This window comes from Rhinoderma darwinii, chromosome 5 (assembly GCF_050947455.1).
Source record: "Rhinoderma darwinii isolate aRhiDar2 chromosome 5, aRhiDar2.hap1, whole genome shotgun sequence".
NCBI classification, from domain to species: domain Eukaryota; kingdom Metazoa; phylum Chordata; class Amphibia; order Anura; family Rhinodermatidae; genus Rhinoderma; species Rhinoderma darwinii.
In genome coordinates this window covers 22,731,015-22,753,591 of record NC_134691.1, presented here as the reverse complement: position 1 = coordinate 22,753,591, position 22,577 = coordinate 22,731,015, and the positions used below count along the sequence as shown (strand labels likewise).

The 22,577-nt window shown below is 42.9% G+C and overlaps 1 protein-coding gene across 5 annotated transcripts in view; it reads right to left on the bottom strand.

Moving 5' to 3' along the window:
- Window positions 1-22,577, bottom strand: part of LOC142651276 (uncharacterized) — a 290,189-nt gene that overhangs the window by 205,491 nt on the left and 62,121 nt on the right. For all 5 annotated transcript variants that reach the window (XM_075825742.1, XM_075825741.1, XM_075825743.1 and 2 more), the window contains 2 exons: window positions 2,819-2,921; window positions 2,014-2,168 (listed from right to left, as the gene is read on the bottom strand). In XM_075825742.1, coding sequence (XP_075681857.1) covers window positions 2,014-2,168; window positions 2,819-2,921 — 258 coding nt within the window. The remainder of the gene's footprint in view (window positions 1-2,013; window positions 2,169-2,818; window positions 2,922-22,577) is intronic.

Here is a 22,577-nt window from a genome sequence, read left to right as displayed (position 1 = left end):
TTCTGCCTCCTATTAATTTCAGTGGGAGGTCAGAGGCGGAAACCACTCAAACACCATCAGATCACACTCACCGTAAAATGACCATCAGCCCCCCACTCACAGTAAAATGACTACAACTCCCAGCATGTCCAGACTGTTGTTATGTGATATCAGAGAACATTGCAGGGAAGAGATATAAGAGGAGAGAACCACAACTCCCAGCATGTCCAGGCTGTTATTAAGGTATATCAGGGGACATTACAGGGATAAGGTATAAGAGGAGAGAACTACAACTCCCAAGCATGTCCAGGCTGTTGTTAAGGGAGATCAGAGGACATTACAGGGAAGAGGTATAAGAGGAGAGAACTACAACTCCCAGTATGTCCAGACTGTTATGTGATATCAGAGAACATTTACAGGTAGGGGGTATAAGAGGAGATAACTACAACTCCCAGCATGTCCAGACTGTTGTTATGTGATATCAGAGGACATTACAGGGAGGAGGTATAAGAGGAGAGAACTACAACTCCCAAGCATGTCCAGGCTGTTGTTAAGGGAGATCAGAGGACATTACAGGGAAGAGGTATAAGAGGAGAGAACTACAACTCCCAGCATGTCCAGACTGTTATGTGATATCAGAGAACATTTACAGGTAGGGGGTATAAGAGGAGATAACTACAACTCCCAGCATGTCCAGACTGTTGTTATGTGATATCAGAGGACATTACAGGGAGGAGGTATAAGAGGAGAGAACTACAACTCCCAGAATGTCCAGACTGTTGTTATGTGATATCAGAGGACATTACAGGGAGGAGGTATAAGAGGAGAGAACTACAACTCCCAGCATGTCCAGACTGTTGTTATGTGATATCAGAGGACATTACAGGGAGGAGGTATAAGAGGAGAGAACTAAAACTCCCAGCATGTCCAGACTGTTGTTATGTGATATCAGAGGACATTACAGGGAGGAGGTATAAGAGGAGAGAACTACAACTCCCAGCATGTCCAGACTGTTGTTATGTGATATCAGAGGACATTACAGGGAGGAGGTATAAGAGGAGAGAACTACAACTCCCAGCATGTCCAGACTGTTGTTATGTGATATCAGAGGACATTACAGGGAAGAGGTATAAGAGGAGATAACTACAACTCCCAGCATGTCCAGACTGTTATGTGATATCAGAGAACATTTACAGGTAGGGGGTATAAGAGGAGATAACTACGACTCCCAGCATGTCCAGACTGTTGTTATGTGATATCAGAGGACATTACAGGGAGGGGGTATAAGAGGAGAGAACTATAACTTCCAACATTCCCTTGGCTCCATTTCTCACACAATGGCTAATAAACTATATAAGAAATACTTACCCTGACCAGCGTTAATGGCTCCTCTCCCTCCATCAGGCTCTTCTAGTGGTGGGCGGTAATTGTAGCAGACGTGTGTGTGTCACGTCTGCTACGCGTCGGGGGCGGAGATTGTAGCAAAAAAAAAATCCACAGGATAGGTCATCAGTATATGATCGGTGGGGGTCTGACACCTGGACCCCGCAACGTTTAGCTGTTCCAGCTGCCTCCAGCACGGGTAGTTTTGCAGTGGTCGGTGCCGGAAGCAGAAGCCTCCGACCACTGTATTGCAGTAGTACTGCAGCTCTGCTCCAATTCAAGTAAATAGGAGCAGAGCTGCAGTAACCCAGCACAGCCGCTATACAGTTGTCAGAGCCTTCTGTTTCTGGCACCGACCCCTGCATTGCTTCTAGCGCCCGGAGGCAGCCGGAGCAGCTGATCGGTGCTGGGTCTAGGTATCGGACCCCCACCGATCATATACTGATGACCTATCCTGAGGATAAGTCATCAGTATGAAAAACCCCCCCATGACCAGACGACCCCTAATAAAAGTGCATCAAAAACTGAACCAAAATCTGCACAATTGAACTCCCTGAAGGGAGCTTGAGAAGTTATAAAATACGATGGTGAAATTTTCAAAGATGCCAAGAATCGTGCATTAAATTGCAGACGTTGAAGAGTCCTGCATACCTGCTCTCCTTCATTTTTGCTGAGATGTATGAAATATTTCAGAAGCGTGAGCTGAGACTTCAAATTCGTCACTTCTTCTGGAAGGTGAATGGTCTCTTCACCGATGCCATCAAATCTGTCCTCCAGGCCTAAGTAGGTTTCAGATGAAGTGCGACCTAAATTTGGGATGCAACAAAGGAGTAAGATCATGTATAATCATTATTTATAAAAAGTGATGTCTTGCCTGTAGAGGTTTATGGCACAAATAATATATAACAGCAATTTAAGCATCGTAAAGTATAAGAAAAACATTGCAATAAAGGGCAGTAATGACCTAGAAAACAGATGTATGTTCCAGCAGGTAGTGTATATCTGCAATCACTGACCCAGTGTAGCAGAGGTGGAAAAAGTGAAGCAACCCAGAACTTACATAATGATTTGCACTGCATTAGGCCTCAGCAGTGTGAATGAGGCTGTATGGCTGCACTGGGCGCTGTGTGTTACTGTATTGTGCTCTGTCGGATGTCATAGGTTAGAGATATTCTCCCCTACAAGCAATGCTTCTATGGAATCCCTCCGTAATATAACGTGATGGAGCACGCCACCATGCTATCTGTCATATTCATACGGAATCCGACAAAAAAAAAAACCTCAGTATGCTTTTGTATAGAACAATACCTTAGCAAGGTAAATACTAGTGCCACTCACTGGGAGGCATAACACATCATCACATGACATTACTAAACTTTATACGTTACTTGTTGGAACTACTGCAGGTTTAGCTAAAAAAAATACCAAATGGGGCCACACAAGTGTCCAAGAGTACCTGATTTGGCAATGACATCTTTTGATCTCTTCAGGAGAGGTATGTACTTGGAGTATTGAGTTTGTATCCAGGATAGCTTTTCATCAGAAGCCATGACATACCCCTTCAAGACAAAAATCATACAAACTGAGTCTGAAGTTAGAGCTTACACATGAGAGTGATATAGTCTGTCTATCTATCTATCTATCTATCTATCTATCTATCTATCTATCTATCTATCTATCTATCTATCTAATATCTATCTATCTATCTATCTATCTATCTATCTATCTATCTATCTATCTATCTCATATCTATCTATCTATCTATCTATCTATCTATCTATCTATCTATCTATCTATCTATCTATCTATCTATCTATCTATCTATCTATCTATCTATCTCATATCTATCTATCTCATATCTATCTATCTATCTATCTATCTATCTATCTATCTATCTATCTATCTATCTATCTATCTATCTATCTATCTATCTCATATCTATCTATCTATCTCATATCTATCTATCTATCTATCTATCTATCTATCTATCTATCTATCTATCTATCTACCTATCTATCTCATATCTATCTATCTATCTATCTATCTATCTATCTATCTATCTATCTATCTATCTATCTATCTATCTATCTATCTATCTATCTAGCCCATATCTATCTATCTATCTATCTATCTATCTATCTATCTATCTATCTATCTATCTATCTATCTATCTATCTATCTATCTATCTCATATCTATCTATCTATCTATCTATCTATCTATCTATCTATCTATCTATCTATCTATCTATCTATCTAGCCCATATCTATCTATCTATCTATCTATCTATCTATCTATCTCATATCTATCTATCTATCTATCTATCTATCTATCTATCTATCTATCTATCTATCATCGATCCCATATCTATCTATCTATCTATCTATCTATCTATCTATCTATCTATCTATCTATCTATCTATCTATCTATCTCATATCTATCTATCTATCTATCTATCTATCTATCTATCTATCTATCTATCTATCTATCTATCTCATATCTATCTATCTATCTATCTATCTATCTATCTATCTATCTATCTATCTATCTATCTATCTATCTATCTATCTATCTCATATCTATCTATCTATCTATCTATCTATCTATCTATCTATCTATCTATCTATCTATCTATCTATCTATCTATCTATCTCATATCTATCTATCTATCTATCTATCTATCTATCTATCTATCTATCTATCTATCTATCTATCTATCTATCTATCTCATATCTATCTATCTATCTCATATCTATCTATCTATCTATCTATCTATCTATCTATCTATCTATCTACCTATCTATCTCATATCTATCTATCTATCTATCTATCTATCTATCTATCTATCTATCTATCTATCTATCTATCTATCTATCTATCTATCTAGCCCATATCTATCTATCTATCTATCTATCTATCTATCTATCTATCTATCTATCTATCTATCTATCTATCTATCTATCTATCTATCTATCTATCTATCTATCTATCTATCTATCTAGCCCATATCTATCTATCTATCTATCTATCTATCTATCTATCTATCTATCTATCTATCTATCTATCTATCTATCTCATATCTATCTATCTATCTATCTATCTATCTATCTATCTATCTATCTATCTATCTATCTCATATCTATCTATCTATCTATCTATCTATCTATCTATCTATCTCATATCTATCTATCTATCTCATATCTATCTATCTATCTATCTATCTATCTATCTATCTATCTATCTATCTATCTATCTATCTATCTATCTAGCCCATATCTATCTATCTATCTATCTATCTATCTATCTATCTATCTATCTATCTCATATCTATCTATCTCATATCTATCTATCTATCTATCTATCTATCTATCTATCTATCTATCTATCTATCTATCTATCTATCTATCTATCTATCTATCTATCTATCTATCATCGATCCCATATCTATCTATCTATCTATCTATCTATCTATCTATCTATCTATCTATCTATCTATCTATCTATCTATCTATCTATCTATCTATCTATCTATCTGTTTATCATTCTGTTTCTATATCATCTGGAAGGAGTAACGATTACGCATACATTAAGGCCAAGTTCACTCAGAGGTTTTTATCAGCCAGATGCGGTCTTAATTAATCAAATGCAAAAACCGTGTCAAAAAACGCTGCAAACGTATTTTTCTGCCTCCCGTTGATTTCAATAGAGGTTTAGAGGCGGAGCCAGTTCCAAGATAGGGCATGACGTTTTTAATTTTTTTGCAAGCGGTCAAAAATCGCCCGGGAAAAGAAACACCTCCACCTCTAATCAAAATCAATGGAGGGAGATTTGGGGTATTTTTTGGTGCTAGTTCCAACGCAGTTTCGCGTCAAAATCAGTGAAAAAATCTCTGTGTGAACTTGTCCTTAAAAAATAATTTCACCTAAACATGAAATAAATTAAATAAATATTAAATAAATAAATAAGAGACCAGATCCAAGTTCAGTTTCTGATCTAAAGTTTATTGTTCATTTTGAGCATTTTATAGTTTTAAAAAAGAAAAATAAGATAAATGTTAGTAGGCAATTACTTGAGACCAAGGTGCATTCCTTCAAGAGAATGGCACCGATATCTAAATAACGGTGGGAGGTAGAAAAAAAATGTAAAGTGCCCCAGGGTTTGTGCAGCCCTCCCCATTACATGCTGCACTCAGCTGCACATGTATGGGGAGGTGAAAGGTTCTCTTTAAAGGGTCACAGCATTAGTAATATCCAATAATATTTCACTAGTATTAAAGAAATAAATAAAGAAGCAAAAAGCACGGCGCCACATAGTGCAGGTCAATCGGACTAAAAATGAATGCAGAACGTAGTTAATATGCTCACCACATGGAGGTTGGTAAAGGCAATAAGTAATTCCACTAATGCTGCTGCCAGGATCCAAAACCGGTGAAACCGAATGGCCACCGCTAAATGAAGCACATGAAGGTAGTAAAAGAGGATCCTATAGGGCGCTGCTGCGTGGATGTAGTAGAAAGTCAATGATAATAGGAAATGTATAACAATTATTTATTGAACATTAGGTGGCTACGCGTTTCAACACTGAACTAGTGTCTTCCTCAGGCCATCCGATGGCCTGAGGAAGACACTAGTTCAGTGTTGAAACGCGTAGCCACCTAATGTTCAATAAATAATTGTTATACATTTCCTATTATCATTGACTTTCTACTACATCCACGCAGCAGCGCCCTATAGGATCCTCCTTTTTTACTACCTTCATGTGCTACTAGTATTAAAGAGTAATATTGCTAACTACATATTTGTGAATTATTCAGCAATAATCATACGTTTTATCATTATATGTGAACGCTAGACCTAATGATAACTATCCTTGAAATGGCGCAGCAGAAGCAGCTATGATATAGCATACCTCCCAACCGTCCCGGATTCAGCGGGACAGTTCCGGATTCCGGGTGGTGTCCCGCTGTCTCTCTGTCAACCTAATTCTGAAGCAAGGAACCATCAGCTCCCTGCTTCAGAATTAGTTCAGAGCGGAGGAGCAGAGGGAGCTCCTCCGCTCGCCGAGGACTCCCCGGGCACAGCGCTACTTTAAGCACTGTGCTCGGGGAAGCCCTTGACGTTACTGTCCATATATGGACAGTGACTTCAGTGGCTACTCCTGGATCGGAATCCCCGGGCAGAGTCGGCAAAGGGGATTCCGCTCAAGGAGTAGCCACTAACGTCACTGTCCATATATGGACAGTAATGTCAAGGGTTTCCCCGAGCACAGCTCTTAAAGTAGCGCTGTGCACGGGGAGTCCTCGGCGACTGGAGGAGCTTCCTCTGCTCCTCCTATCTGAACTAATTCTCAAGCAGGGAAGATTCCTGACAAAGAGGCCGCACTACCAGTAAGCAGCCCCTTATAAACCCACTCCCATTACCCTAAACCCACCCCCTCTCCTCCTCTAACGCCCCCTACCTAACTGACTCCCCCAAGCACCAGGGAGGGGGAGGGAGACAACTCTTCCCTTCACTTAACCCCTTCCCTGCAACAGTCCCTGGCTCAGCGGCTATATGCCTGTGAGCCCCCATGATACGTAGTGTGGGACTTTCCCTAACAGCCAATAGCCATAGAGTATGGTAGTAAAAATAAAAACTGAGAGAGAAGGGTGTGAGTCTCCTCCATCATAGCAGGGCTATGGGCAACAGTCACGGCAAAAAGAGGGTCTGGACGATCACCAGATTACAGAGTGGGCGTCCACATGCTCCCCCGACCACACAGGAGGAGATAAATATGAGGTATGGCACATGGGTAAGCAAGCACCTGTTAAAATGGTGTAAGCTTTCTAGGGGATTGGATTCAGGTATTCCAAAGAAAGGAACATATGAACTGACTAGCTGGGTCTGTTTCTATAAAAATTGTAAATCCAAAATGACTGAACCAAATGAGAAAGCAGCTTGGAGTAGATGGATTGCAGAACGCAACAAAAAGCCCAAGGTATAATCACAGTAGCCATTAAAAGAGGGACTAGTCAGTCAGTTGAAGATAAGCAGCTTGAAGATGAGGAAGAGGGAGTTGCAATGTCACTAGTGGAGCCCACCGCAGCGGACCTAGAGGTCTCTGGCTCCAGCACCCAGGGTACTCCAGTGGACACAGGGGCTAGATCTAAAGCCTGCTTCAAGTGCACACTAGATCGGCTGCGTTGTACCCCACAACAGACTTGTCGCTTGCATATAGCGCTCCACCCTCAATGTAGTGTATATAAAGCCCCAGGTCAGGGTCACTGCCCCTGAATTTTTGTCCCATCACTCTACCCCCACCCCATGGGAGGAAGTATCTGTCCCAGGGGGGGAAAAAGTTTTGTGCAGAGTACATGGGGAGCTCCTGATCACCCCTAAAATAAACCAAAAGGAAGTAGACAGGATGACTGAGGAACAATTGTTGCCTCTGGCCTCAGCCTTCCCTGTCAGACAACAACTAATACCTGGTACAAATGGCCAGATAGATAGGAGGATCACTCAACATGTTCCGTGGACACCTGGGGAAATGCAAGGATTCCTCTCATCAATTCCTAAACCACGGAACAATCCACATGGATTTGTAAATTAACTGTACAATGTCGCAGTGAGTTAAAATCCTACTTGGAGGGACCTGTTGCAGATAATAAAGGCCACGGCTGGTCAAATAGACACAGCGGCCATCTGCACCAGGCTCACCCTATCACAACATCCATCAGAATGTGAAAACACTCCTCAAATGGCATTGCAATATGTCACCCAGATCAAGGACAAGAATGGAGATGTCTTTCCTCCATAGTCCTGGAAAAGGGTGACTAATATTCAACAAAGGGTTAAAGAACCAGTGGAGAATTACTTTGAAAGGTTCAGACAGGTTGTAGAAGAGGCAGGTGGGAATTTAGATGACCAAGGAATGGGAAAGATGCTGACTGCCACCTTAGTGTCTGGACTGAATAAGGATATTCATGATAAATTGATCTCTGCCCATGTTGATTTGCGTGATAATTCAGTCCCAGCACTAATGAGCCTAGCTAGCTTAATCCAGAGGAATATAATAGAGTTACAGGAAAAAAGAGTTCAAAAGATAATGTTGGTAGATGTGCCAGAGAGACAGATAGAAGGAGGTAAAACCTGGGGAGGAGGGGGGGCGTGGCCAGGCACTGATGTGAGCGGTCGCACGGAACTTCGGCTCTGACCAGAGACCCCTATTATTTATCCTGCGGAGGAATTACTGTTGCCACCATTTCTTATAACTTGCGGAGAAAGGGTAAGAGACCCCTGAGGAGCAAAATGGGACCGTCAAAAGCGGCAGGAGCCGCGGAGAAGTTGAAAGAGTTTGCCCGAGGTGCGGTCCAAGATGGCGCCCGCGGCGAGGCCTCACAGCATGGAGCAGAGGGGCCGGCAAAAGTTCCTGGAGGGCAGTCGGAGTTACGCCCTGCGGCTGAGGTAACAGCACAGCCTGGCCTGACATTGCAGCAAGTATCGGAGACGCTGCTGGCGGCGATATTAGAGACCAAGACCTCGGTCACGACAAAAATAGAGGAGGTTAAGGTGGATGTGGGTCTGCTGAGGCAGGATTTGCACAACTTGAGGGACCGAGTCGAGCATGCTGAAACCAGGTTGTCTGATCTGGAAGACCGTACAGCTAATATACCCCGCACTCTTCGAGACCTCTCTGGAAAGGTGGATTTATGGTGCCAGAAAGCGGATGATTTGGAGAACAGGCTGAGGAGGAACAACCTTCGCATTATAGGCCTACCAGAACGAGCAGAAGGATCCCGTCCGGACGAGTTTACAGAGAAATGGCTGAAAGATATGTTTCCAGATACCGTGTTTTCGCAGGCTTTTGCAGTGGAAAGAGCGCACAGGGTGCCGGCGAGGCCGCCACCCCCTGGAGCGAACCCTCGACCATTCCTGGCGAGATTGTTAAATTGTAAGGATCGGGATCTGGTCCTGCAGGCATCCAGACGCAAGGGGGCCATTAAAGTGGACAACGTCACGGTGTCGATTTTCCCCGATTTCTCTCCGGAATTACAGCGGCAACGTGCATCGTTTGTGATGATTAAACGAAAGCTGCGAGACCGACAAATTCCATATTCTATGGCTTATCCGGCCCGCTTGAGAGTCGTCGATGGAGATCGAGCAGTATTTTTTGCCAACCCGGAGGAGGCGGATGAATGGTTGCTGAGGAATATGAGGTCGCCTAGAAGATGAAGGTTTTCTTGGGGACTGGCATGGTGAATATGTATCCTGAACTGACTTTTGTTGTCCTGCATGTGGGGATAGGTTATACTTGGGAGAGATATTGTTTAAAGTTTCCTATCATATTGCTTTATCTTCCTGTATTATGCCTAGTAGGGGGATCGGAGTTCAGAATGGTTCCTGATCATATATTATTCCTGTTAAGATACGTGATTGTAGTAGGTTACCGAAGTATTAATAGGGGATTCTGACTAACGGGTGGTTGTTCCTCTTGTTCTGTGGCACAGTAAAGCACATTACAGGGGGGATCTTGTTGGAGTACGCAGCCTGATTTGTGATTCCACTGTGTATATTCCTTATCGGTGGAAGCTACCCCCTGCATATATAGTATATAGCTATTGAGCTCCTGTTGAGCTTCTGATGGCTAACTGGGTTTTTATGTGGTTCATGTTTTTGATCTCTGTTTTACACTATGTCAGAAAACGAGTACCTTACATTTTGAGAGCGTATCAGGGAATGGCACTACCTAGGGAGAGGGGGAGGGGGGAGAGGGAAGGGCTGTTATCAGTACATAGAGAGGGTTCTAAGTATGGCGTCACTTAAGTTCTTGTCCTGGAATGTGAGGGGCATGGGGACTCCAAGGAAGCGGAATATGATTTTTTCTGTGCTTAAAAATGTGAACCCACATATAATCTGTCTTCAGGAGACGCATCTGACAGCAGACACAGTACAGCTTTTATGTAAGCCCTGGATTCAGTGGAGTAGACACTCTGTCAGAACTTCTGCCTCTAGAGGGGTATCTCTATTAATTCATAGAACTCTTAGGTGGGAAGTGATGCAGACCAGAATTGATCCTGAGGGGAGATACGTATTTGTGCACGCCAACATTAACTCCACATCGTATGTCATAATGGGGATATATAACCCACCGCCAGGGTCTCTGGCACTACTTAGGGAGGCGGTTTCTTTTGCTTCCGCATATCAAGAAGCCAGAGTGATCCTTCTAGGAGACCTGAACCTTATAATGGATCAGGCTATTGATCGGTTCCTGTGTAGTGAAGAGGGGGACGTACGACAAGGGGTCTCCCCATTAGCCTCATTAATGGAGGAGATAGGCTGGGTAGATCTGTGGAGAGTTAGTCATATGGGACTTCGCGAATTCACTTGTCACACACCACAATTTGATGCATTGTCTCGTATAGATTATATTTTTGGCACGCCCTCGGTATATAACTCTATGGAGAGCATTGAACATCTTCCCAGAGCAATTTCTGATCACAGTCCGATTCTTCTGCAAATGTCATTACCGGAGGTTGGTAGGAGGAGGGCCCTTAAAATCCATCCGTTTTGGCTCCAATTAATCAAATCGAACGATAGAATCCCAGATCAGTTAGATGTCTTTCTCGAAGCACATAGGCAGGAGCAGAATGGGTTATTACGATGGGATACGCTGAAAGCGTATTTGAGAGGCTGCCTGAAATCATCAATATCATTTGTTAAGCGCTCCTCGGCCCAAAGGGAAAGGGATTTGGCGGGAAAATATGGAGAATTGGAGGCCGCGTTTGTGGGTGATCCCTCCCCACAAAACAGGGAGGCTTGGCTCTCGGTGGGGAGGGATTATCTTCTAGTACTACAGGAGAAGGCGGAACGTAGAATCTTCTTCACTGGCCAATCCTTTTTTGAATTGGGTAACCAATCCGGCAAACTCTTGGCTCATGTGGTGAGACAGAATACCTTGTCTCCTCCAGTGTTGAACATTCGAAACGCTCAGAATGTTTTGGTCCATACCTCCCAGGAGATAGTGGCTCAATTTGCAGACTTCTATAGGGACTTATATACGTCTAGGGCCGGGCACTCAATGGAAGACTTGGAGAAATATTTGGATGACATGCAGTTTCCACAGTTGTCAGAGGAGGGTTGTGAGTTGCTAGAGTCCCCCTTCACAGTAGAGGAGATTTCTGAGTGTATATTGGATATGACTAAAGGTAAGGCCTCGGGCCCGGATGGGATTCCTCTGGAAGTATATGTTCAATATATTGAGGTTATGTCAGCCCAACTTCTTTCTCTATTTGAGGCGTGCTTATTGGCGGGGGACCTGGCGGATTCTATGAAAGAAGCTACCATAGTAGTTAATCTGAAACAAGGCAAGAACCCAGAGGATTGTGGTTCTTACCGTCCCATATCACTGCTTAACATAGACTATAAGATACTGACTAAATTATTGGCCAATAGACTAGCGCGGGTCATCAATGATGTCATACACTCTGATCAGACCGGTTTTATACCAGGGAAATCCACTTCGGATAGTATTCGTAGAGCTCAGGTGGTTACTCAGATGGGGTGGTGGGAGCAGCAGGATTGGGCGCTGGCATCCTTGGATGCTGCCAAGGCATTTGACTCTGTAGAGTGGACATACCTCTGTGAGGTCCTCAGGAAATTTGGGTTTGGAACCAATTTTATCAAATGGATTACGACCATTTATAAAGAGCCTCGAGCCTCGGTAGTGGTTAATGGGATTTTGTCCCCATCCTTTTTGCTTCATAGGGGTACGAGACAGGGGTGCCCATTGTCCCCATTATTGTTCGCACTTGCCATAGAGCCCCTGGCTATAGGGATTCGAAAAGATAGGGCCCTTCAGGGAATCCGTATCGGACCACGGGAAGACCGCATAGGATTGTATGCTGACGATATGCTGCTGTTCCTGGCCAACCCGAATGCCTCACTACCCAGGGCTATGAGATTGATGGAGGTGTTTAGCAGTTTTTCGGGCCTGCATGTTAACTGGAGTAAGTCCTATCTCATGCCTCTCCATTCTAACAATTGTGGGTGGGGTTCACATTTTCAGGGTTTACAAGTGGTGCATAGTTTTAAATATCTGGGAGTTTGGATATCTAGGGATAGTTCACACTCATACGATATTAATGTGTACCCTCTACTTTCTTATTTGAAAGATAAATTTGCAGTCTGGAAGTCACTCCCCTTATCAGTGGCAGGTAGAATTAACCTAATTAAAATGGTAGTGCTACCTAAATTGCTATATGTCTTGGAGCACGCGGACACAATGGTTCCTAAAAAGTTCTTTAATTTGGTTAACTCTTTATTTACTCCATTTATCTGGGGAAAGAATAGACACAAGCTCAGGATAGACACTCTGCAGAGGCCCAAACAGAGGGGGGGAGCGGCCCTACCGGATGTGTTTTTATACTACTTGGCAGGTCAACTTAGATATATTAGGCTGTGGATGTTGGATGATCCATTGCCCAATGCCGAACATCATTTAGCACATTTTCTCAGAGTACCTAACTTATGGCCCGTTCTAGAACCACATGATTTTAGCCCTAAGCATACGTTACCGTTGATTAAACTGGCGAAGCAGGTATGGGCTCATGCAAAATCACTGCTGAAATTTAAAGATACGGTAGCAGAGTTGCCGTTATGGTCCAACCATGGATTACCTCACTTTTTGGGATTTCAGGATCATGCATTCTGGGAGGGTTTAGAGGTGACACAAATGAAGCATTTGAGTACTGGAGACGGACACGCGTTATCAGCCAGGGAGATACAAGATACATTCCAGGTGCCAGAGAGGGATACATTTAGATGTGTACAGCTGCATCACGCTCTTAGGGCCCAATTCAGACACGCTCAGACTTTGATTTCTTCCCTACCCCTTATAGGGGTGCTTCGAACACAAGGCCCGCGGGGCCTGATATCAGTAGTTTACACGTTCCTGCTGTCTCAAAGGTTAGCACATGCGGGATGTGCGGTGGAACTCAGATGGAAGGGGCTGATTCCGAACCTGACTGAGGGGGATTGGCTTGATGCAATGTCTTCACACCTTGCGGTTTCACCAGCGGCTAATAATAAAATGACGCAGCTTTATATCTTCCATAGATGTTATATAACTCCTACCAGGCTATTGCATATGGGCAGATCTTCCTCGGCTAGTTGTAAAAGGTGCCAGAATGATCGGGCAGACTTTGACCATATGGTATGGCACTGTCCGGTAATATCTAAATTCTGGAGAGAGGTCACAGACTTTCTCTCATCAGTAACAGGTAAACGAGTCCCTTGTGAGCCTGGACTATGTTTGTTGGGTCTGCTTCCACCAAATTCCTGGTCACACTATGAAGGTATATTTTTACGGGAGACCTTGTTCATGGCCAGAAAGGCTATTGCACTTCGTTGGATGGGAGATCTTCACCCAACGGTTCCACAATGGAAATCACTGCTCAACTCAGTAATACCTTACGCTAATCTAGTATACAAACATAGGGGATGTCCGTATAAATTTCTGGAAGTGTGGGGTGGTTGGTGCTCATCGCCTCTTGCATCATTTAATATAGGTGACCTCAGGTCTTCCCTAAACAGCCTTGGGGTTTAATTGAGTAAGCAGGGACGGGGTAGCGGGCCCCAACTGGGGGGGGAAGGTTCAATAGTAGGTTGGACGAGATCAGTCCTGGAGTATACAAGTATTTATAACAGAGTTGTATATATTTGCATTGCTTTTGTTCCTATAAATGTATTGGTTATTCTCAATAACAGACCGGAAAAGGTTGTACCATTTCTTATTCTCATTGTGTAACAGAGATCGATGTTGTTGTTTGTATGGTTATGTTGCATTGGAATAATGGGTTTCTTGCATGTCACCCAAAATGTTATGTTTTTCATACCTTATGCACTGTGTACTTTCAATAAAATGAGTTTAAAAAAAAAAAACCTGGGGAGGAAATAAATGGGATCGTAGCAAATTCAGATGCTACAATTGTGGAAAAATGGGTCACTTTTTGAGGGATTGCAGGGCCCCAAGGAAAGGGAGACAGGAGAGTAATTGGCAAGGAGGGCTTCCAGTGTTATCAGTGATCTCTGAGAGCGGGGCGGGGGGCGATGGCTATGTCCATTTGACCCTCTCTGAAATGCCTTTTTATACAGTAGAGTGCCTGGTGGACACAGGAGCAGCCCGCAGGGTTCTCAAAAGATCAGAAGCCCCAAATTTAGAAACTACCGGATTTATAGATGCTGTAGGACTGGGGGGTATACCCATTACATTGAGGGAAACTGTAAGACCCCTGTAAATATAGGTCCAATTAGCACCTCCCTTTCTTTTATCATTAGTGAATCTGTTCCCTGCAGTTTGCTGGGGAGAGATGCACTGATGAAGTTGAAAGCTAAAATCCAGTACACAGAGAATGGACCTATTGTGACATCATCGGTGGGATCAGATGACCATAACACCTTGGAAAGTCTGATTCCTCTAATAGTGGTCTGCAGTCTTCCAGAGCAGGAAATCCCTCCTGATCTGGAGGAAGTCCCCCAGCATATCTGGGCTATAAAAGGAGGACCAGTGGGCCTGATAAAACAAGCAGACCAGGTGGTCATCAAGCTTAGACCTGGAGCTAACCTACCCAGAGTCCCTCAATATCCCCTCAGTCTGAAACAAATTAATGGTGTAAGAGACCAAATTAAATCTTTTGTGAATCAGGGCATACTAGTTCCCGTAAAGTCCCCGGTAAACACGCCCCTGTAGTCAGTGGCTAAGCCTGGGAAACAAGGCCAGTTCCGTTTGATCCATGACCTACGGGCAGTAAACAAAATTATCCAGGAAGTCTCCCCACTTGTCCCAAATCCTCACACTATTCTAGGAGAGATCCCACCAAATGCCTCCTGGTTTAGTGTAATAGATTTAGTTGATGCTTTCTTTTGTGTGCCTGTGCACCCAGACTCTCAGTATCTATTTGCCTTCACCCATGAGAGACAGCAGTATGCTTGGACAAGATTGCCACACGGAATGATTTCTTCACCATCTGAATTTGGTCAAATTATGAAACAGGTCCTGGATAGATGGCGATCGCCACCAGAGGTCACTATTGCGCAGTTTGTTGACGATCTCTTGCTAACAGCCCCCTCAAGGGAGCTGCGCATTAGTGCAACTGCTTCTCTATTGTCCCACCTGAGTGCTGAGGGATGCAAAGTATCCCCTAGTAAGTTACAGTTTTTCCAGGAAAAAGTCACCTTCTTGGGCCACTATATTTCACAGGGCTCTAAACATATCACTACTGATAGAGTCTCTGTGATCCAGAGGGCACCATACCCACAGAGTGCCAAGCAAATCAGAGCCTTTTTGGGACCAGTTGGGTACTGTAGACAATGGATACCAAATATGTCTCAACACGCTGCTCCCCTTTAACTCTGACAACTCAGGTTGGTCACATAGAGTTGTCTGCAGAGGAAAAACAGGCTGCAGGTCATTTGAAAACTGCCATACTTAGTGCCCCTTCACTAGCACTCCCAAACTATACCAAGCCATTCTACCTGTTCTGCCATGAACAGGAGGATCAGGGTTCAGGGGTGCTTACTCAGAAGTATGGAGGGAAACAGAAACCAGTGGGTTACTTTAGTGCCAAACTTGATTCTGTTATCTCAGCAGGAGCTGCATGTGTCAAGTCAGTAGTTGCGGGAGCCCTTCTAGTTGAAAAGACAGCTGATATTGTTTTGGGAAATCAGTTATTTCTTATGGTTCCCCATGCTGTACAAGCAGTCCTTCACAGCCTAGCCACCAGACACCTCTCTGCTGCCAGATTAACCAAATATGAAATCTCCCTGTTAGCACCATCTAACATCACCATACTTCAGGTGTGATGTACTAAATCCTGCGACCCTCTTACCACTCCAGACTAATTAGGATGGACAGGATCCAGAGCATGATTTTGAGCAGGTAGTGGAACTTTTATACACCCCTTCCAGTCCTGTGCTGGATGAGCCCATCCCAAACGCTGAAATGACCCCCTATGTGGATGGGTTCAGACAACAAAAGCCAGAGGGTGGGTTTGCTGTAGGTTTTGCTGTAACAGATAACACCTCCGTTTTGTACTCTGAAACCCTTGATCCTGGCATACATTCTGCCCAGACTGCAGAGTTGCTTGCCCTGATCAAGGCATGTAAGCTGGCAGAGGGAAAGAATAAATATATATACGGACTCCCATTATGCTTACAGAGTTGTGCATGATTTTGGTTTTCTGTGGGAGCACAGAGGTTTCTTAACTTCTTATAGGAAGGTTGTGAAGCATGCAGACCTCATACAGGACCTACCTCGAGCTATAGCTTTTATCAAATGCCAGGCACATCAGCGAGCAAAAGTTCCTATCACTATGGGTAATAACAGGGCAGATGAAGCTGCCAAAAAGGCTGCTCTTCTGATCCTCCAAGAGTCCCCAAAAGATGAACAAAATTTGACAATAGACACTCTTATAACCATGCAAAAGCAGGCAGGTCCCCAGACACACAGTAAATGGAGGAAGACAGGTTGTAAGCCAGATAATGGTGTTTGGAAACATGAGGATGGTCGCTTGTCCGCCCCTCCAGCTATATATCATTTTTAACAAACTTATCTCATCTCTCATCTCATGTTTCCAAAGGAGGAATGGCTGCTATTATAAGTAAATTTTGGGTTGCACCCGACTTCTCACAATTTGCGACACAATGGTGCAAGAAATGTATGATTTGGGCCAAGCACAATCCAGGCAAAATGATCAGGGTACAGATGAAACACCTTGTAAACCCTGACTACCCATTCCAGAGACTGCAGATAGACTACATTCAACTACCTAAATGTGGTGTTTACCGAACAGAAACAAAGCGGCTCAGCGCTCACACGAGCGCTTCTGCCGCTTTGTTTTAGCGATTGGTGGGGGTTTTGGTGCTCAGACCCCCAGCGGTCAAAACTTCTGACATGTCACTATGACATATCAGAAGTTTGTTACCCTTTAATCAAGCGGTTTTTATGCATATTGCGGTGCGTAAAACGCGCCAAAATACATGTCAAATACACGCCGTGTGAGCAGGGCCTGAGAGGTATACTGGTGTATGTATATATATATATTAGCGGAATGATACATTATTATAGAGATATATATACTGTATGCTCTTCTATATTGTTCTGTCTTCACATTGACTTGTGTATAGACACGTTTGTATATTAATATTATAATGCTCTTAATGCCTATGTTCACATATAAACAGTATTATAAAAAGAACACACAGACGTTTTCTACATGTTTCCAGGCCGACTTTGTGGTAATTGTACAGGTTTATTTTTACCCTCATCAGATTCATGCCAGAAGACAAATTCATTATTCATAAGGAGAGATGAATCCTGGGAGAGTTTGATCATCCTCGGAGGACCGGGCTCTTTTTTGCTTCTCAGAGTTCCTTCTGCTTGAAATCACTGACTCTTGTGTGTTCTTCGGTTTTGAGGAACATAATGAATTAAATATTTTACGCCACAGTCTTCATTGTGAAGGACAAAGACCAAGTCAGTGATCAACGAAAAATGTATATGAATATGTATATGTAATTTTTAAATGCTGAATTTTGATGCCACTTTTAAAGGCACAGTAAATTAAAAGTCTATATTATATACATTTTCATGCCTTTGAGGTCAATCTATTGTTCCCTGTTATCAGCCATTTCAAGCAGGGACTGACTAAAGTGTTTTTCAATGGAAGGAAAAATCTCTGCCCACAACTAATCTATAGATTCTGTTCTTGCTGTAATATCAATGATCTCTCTATGCTCTGACCTCCTGGTGAGCTTGTGTTTATACACAGCAGCCAATCTGAACAAGCAGAGCTGCAGCCTGAACCACTGATCAGACCTACTCTTAACCCCTTCCCTACATCCGCTGTATAGATACGGCGCTGTGGGGCAGGGCTTCCCGCAAGGCGCAGTACTATTACGTCGCGGTGATAACCCGCACCATCACCGCCGGGTGCCAGCTGTATGTTACAGCTGACACCATGAGGTAACGGCCAGGACTGGAGCTAGCATCCGATCCGGCTGATTAACCTCTCAGATGCTGCGTTCAATAGAGATCGCAGCATGTGAGGAGTTCTTAGCCACCGGCACCCCAGCAACGTAATAGCTGGGTTGCCGGTGGCTGCAATGGCAACCGGAGGCCTAATACTGGCCTCCCGGTCAGCCAGCAATGGAAGCCTCTTATGGCTCGCTCGCCGGCAGGGCCTAAAAGGCTTCCGGTATCATCGGCAAGATGGCGCCAGCTCAGAACTTGAGCCGTCGCCATGAGCAGTGGGTGTACGCTGTATGTTACAGCGGACACCCTGCTGTATCGGCAGGAACCGGAGCTAACTCAGATTCCTGCCATTAACCCTCTTCGATGCAGTGATCCATTGCGATCGCTGCATCAAAGTGGTTTGTAGCAAATCGGCAGCCTGCCAGTTCTAATACATTGCACTACATAGGTAGTGCAATGTATTAGAACATCAATCAAACAGTTGCACCTTCTAGTCCCCTAGTGGGACTAAAAAAAGTGTAAAAAAAAGTGTAAAGAAAGTAAAAATAAAAGTTGTAAAAAAAAACAAATAAAAGTTTCAAGTAATAACATAAAACACGATCGCCCTTTTTCCCATATCAAGTCATTTATTATTGAAAAAAATCATAAAGCCATACATATTTGGTATCTCCCCGTCCGTAACGACCTGAACTATAAAAAAAATTATGTTATTTGTCCCGCGTAGTGAATGCCGTAAAAGAAAAACCTAGAAAATAATGCCAGAATTGCTGTTTTTTGGTCACTTTGTCTTCCAAAAATGTAACCAGTTCAGGACCGGGCTATTTTGAGCCTTCAGGACCAGACACCGTTTGGCCCTTTGTAGCACGCGTTAGTTAAATGACTATAACTTTTTTATTTGTTGGGCTAACTACGTGATTTTTGCGAAGTTTTTTCCGTGGACAATGCAGGTTTCTTTTTTTTATCGATTTTATGCACACCTTTTTTGCTATTTTAGAATTTTTATTCATAAAGTTTGAAAATAATAGTAAAAAAATAAGCTTTTTTTACGTTTCAGCTATTTTTTTTTTGTAACATAGTTTTACCCTAAAATAGACCTTTTATTTGTGATCGTCATTGTCTACCGTAAATTTTAATATATTACATGTCTATATTAGGGTAATTGGGTCAGCACTAGCGGGGCGGGAACGTTTTTCTTTGGGGTGGGTATTTTATGTCTATTTATGTCTATTTATTATAAAAAAAAATTGCACTTGACTTTACTAGTTTTTTATTACTATGGTCTGTCCCTCAAAAGGTCAAAAACGACCTTTGGGGAACTTTATATATATTTTTTCTTTCTTTTACACCAGGCTTTTCCCCTGTTACAGGGGAAATCAGCCCTCTCATAGTGACGATTGTCACTAATAGGGCTGTGCTAGGTCTTGTAAGTCACATGATCAACGGGAGGAATAGAGACAGCGGTGCGGCCGCTGCCTCTATTCATATACACAGTGTTCATTGAGCGCTGTGTACAAGTCATCAGAGAAGACAGAAGCAGCGAAAGCTACTTCTATCTTCTCCTCAGGGTCCCCGGCAGTCACTGACAGCCGGAGACCTGACATTCAGCTGCCCGATTGCGCGGGCAGCAAGTGAAAACCCGAGCCGTAAAAAGTCTATGGCTCGGGTTTTAAGGACCCTGACCGCTGGCCGTAAAAACACAGCCAGCGGTCGGGAACCAGTTAAATAAAAAGTGATCAAAAAGTCGCATGTATCCAAAATTGGTACCTATAAAATCTGTAGCTCGTCTCGCAAAAAACAAGCCCTCATACAGCTCCGTCAATGAAAAAATGAGCAAGTTATAGCTCTTACAACTTGACGACAGAAAAAATACATTCTTTGTACAAAAGTAATTTTATTGTGCAAAAAGTTGTAAAACATAAAAAAGTGCTATAAATTTGGTATTGCCGGAATCGTACGGACCCGCAGAATAAAGTTAATATGTAATTTATTACGCGTGGTGAACGGTGTATAAAAAAACCTTAAAAAACTATGCCAGAATTGCTGTTTTTTGATCACCTTGCCTCCCAAAAAAAAGGATAACAAGTGATCAAAAAGTCGCATGCACCCCCAAAATGGTACCAATAAAAACTACAGCTCGTCCTGCAAATAAACAGCCCTCATACCACTACGTCTATGAAAAAATAAAATGCTAAGTTAAGGCTCCAATAAGTCAGGAAAGAAAAATATGCGGTTCTGCAGGCCCGAGGGGAATAGTACTTCTGTTTCAAGTGGCGATTTATCAAGGCCCTAAAATGAGGGAACCACGAAGGGTAGGCCCCAAATATATCTGCTGGAAGCGAGGGCGCCCGTATCATACCAGGACAATACTTCCCAGCTAAATTTCCCAAACTGCAAAGGTGCGGAGTGTTGACCAAAATGGGGCCTCCTGACGAAGCCAGTCCGTGGCGAAACGCGCGTCGAGGCGTTTTTGCTCCTGTGTTCCATCTCAGCTCTCTCCCATCATGTCCCTAGGTATGTGAGTCTCATATTTAGGATATCTATTGATGTTATTGCTACTGTTATTTCCCTGCTTGGTTCTCTGCACAATTCTTGTATATATTTTCTGAGCTATATAGCAGATTATGGTTTTTCATATATTATACAGTCTCCATAGCATCTCTTGTTATATTCTTTTCTACGATACATATCTACCATTTATCTTGTATTTTTGGGATTCGACTTTGGATGGTAGATTCTGAGCTGGGTCAGGTTTGCTTAACCCTTTGGTATACTTACTAGTCTACCGTGCTGCTGCTCTCCATATGTTTGTTTGTATGTTTATTGTATTTTATGTGATACCATGTATTGTTATTTATTAATAAAGATCTATATATTCTTTTACAATACGTGACTATTATATTTTGAATATTATCCATTGGGGTGTGTCATCCCCTGTGCTTCATTGCTTCTCGGTTGTCTCCAAAATGGGGATAAGAAAGGACATTTATCAGTGCGACACCGGCCTGTGGAGAAAGGATTGTGTCAGAGCGTAACAAATATTTATGGATTATTTTATTGTTTACCCCATTATTATACCACCTGACTATGCCCCTGATGTACTCTGCCCAGCTCACATATGCCCCACATTATAAACTGAAATACTAGTAAAACTCCAAACAAAACTACTACCAAGCAAAATCCACGCTCAAAAAGCCAAATGGCGCTCCCTCCGCTCTGAACCCTACAGCCTGCCCAACCAGCAGTTTACTTCCACATATATGGCATCGCCATACCCGAGAGACCCCTTTTAACAATTTTTGGGTTGTGTGTCTCCCAGTGGCACAAGCTGGACACAACATATTTCCCACTGAATTGGCATATCTAGGGAAAAAATTAAATTTTTACTTTGTACCATCCGCAGCGCAATCATTTACGGAAAATACCTGTGGGGTGAAAATGCTCACTACACCCCTTAATAAATGCCTTGAGCTGTGTAGTTTCCAAAAAGGGGTCACTTCTCAGTGGTTTCTTTTATTATTTCACATCAGAGACTCTGCAATTGTGAACTAATACTGTGTAAATTGCCAAATTAGGCCTCAATTTCGGCTGGTACTCTCACTCCTGAGCCCTGTCGATAGTCCAGGCAAAAGATTAGTGCCACATGTAGGGTGATTCTAAAACTGGGAAACACAGCATAATAATTAGAGAGTTGTCTTGTTATGGTGGCACAAGCTGGGCACAACATATTGGCATATCTATGGAAAAAATCCAATTTTCACTTTGCAACATCGAGTGCACACTATTTTCAACACATGCTCGCTACACCCCTGGGGGAATACCTTGAGGGTTGTAGTTTCCAAAATGCGGGTCACTTGTGGGGGGTTCCACTGTTTTGGTCCCCCAGGGTCTTTGCAAACGCGACATAGCGACCAGAAACCAATCCAGCAAAATCTGTGCTCCAAAAGCCAAATGGCGCTCCTTCCCTTCTGAGCCCTACTGTGTGCCCAAACAGCAGTTTATGACCACATGTGGAGTATTGCCGTACTCAGGAGAAATTGATTTACAAACGTTGTGGTTCTTTTTTTTCCTTTATTTGTTGAGGAAATGAAACATTTTGAGCTAATTATACATCTTATTGAAGAAAAGGATTGTTTTTATTTTCACTGCCCAATTCGAATAAAATCTATAAAACCCCTGTGCTCACTACACCCCTAGATAAATTCATCAAG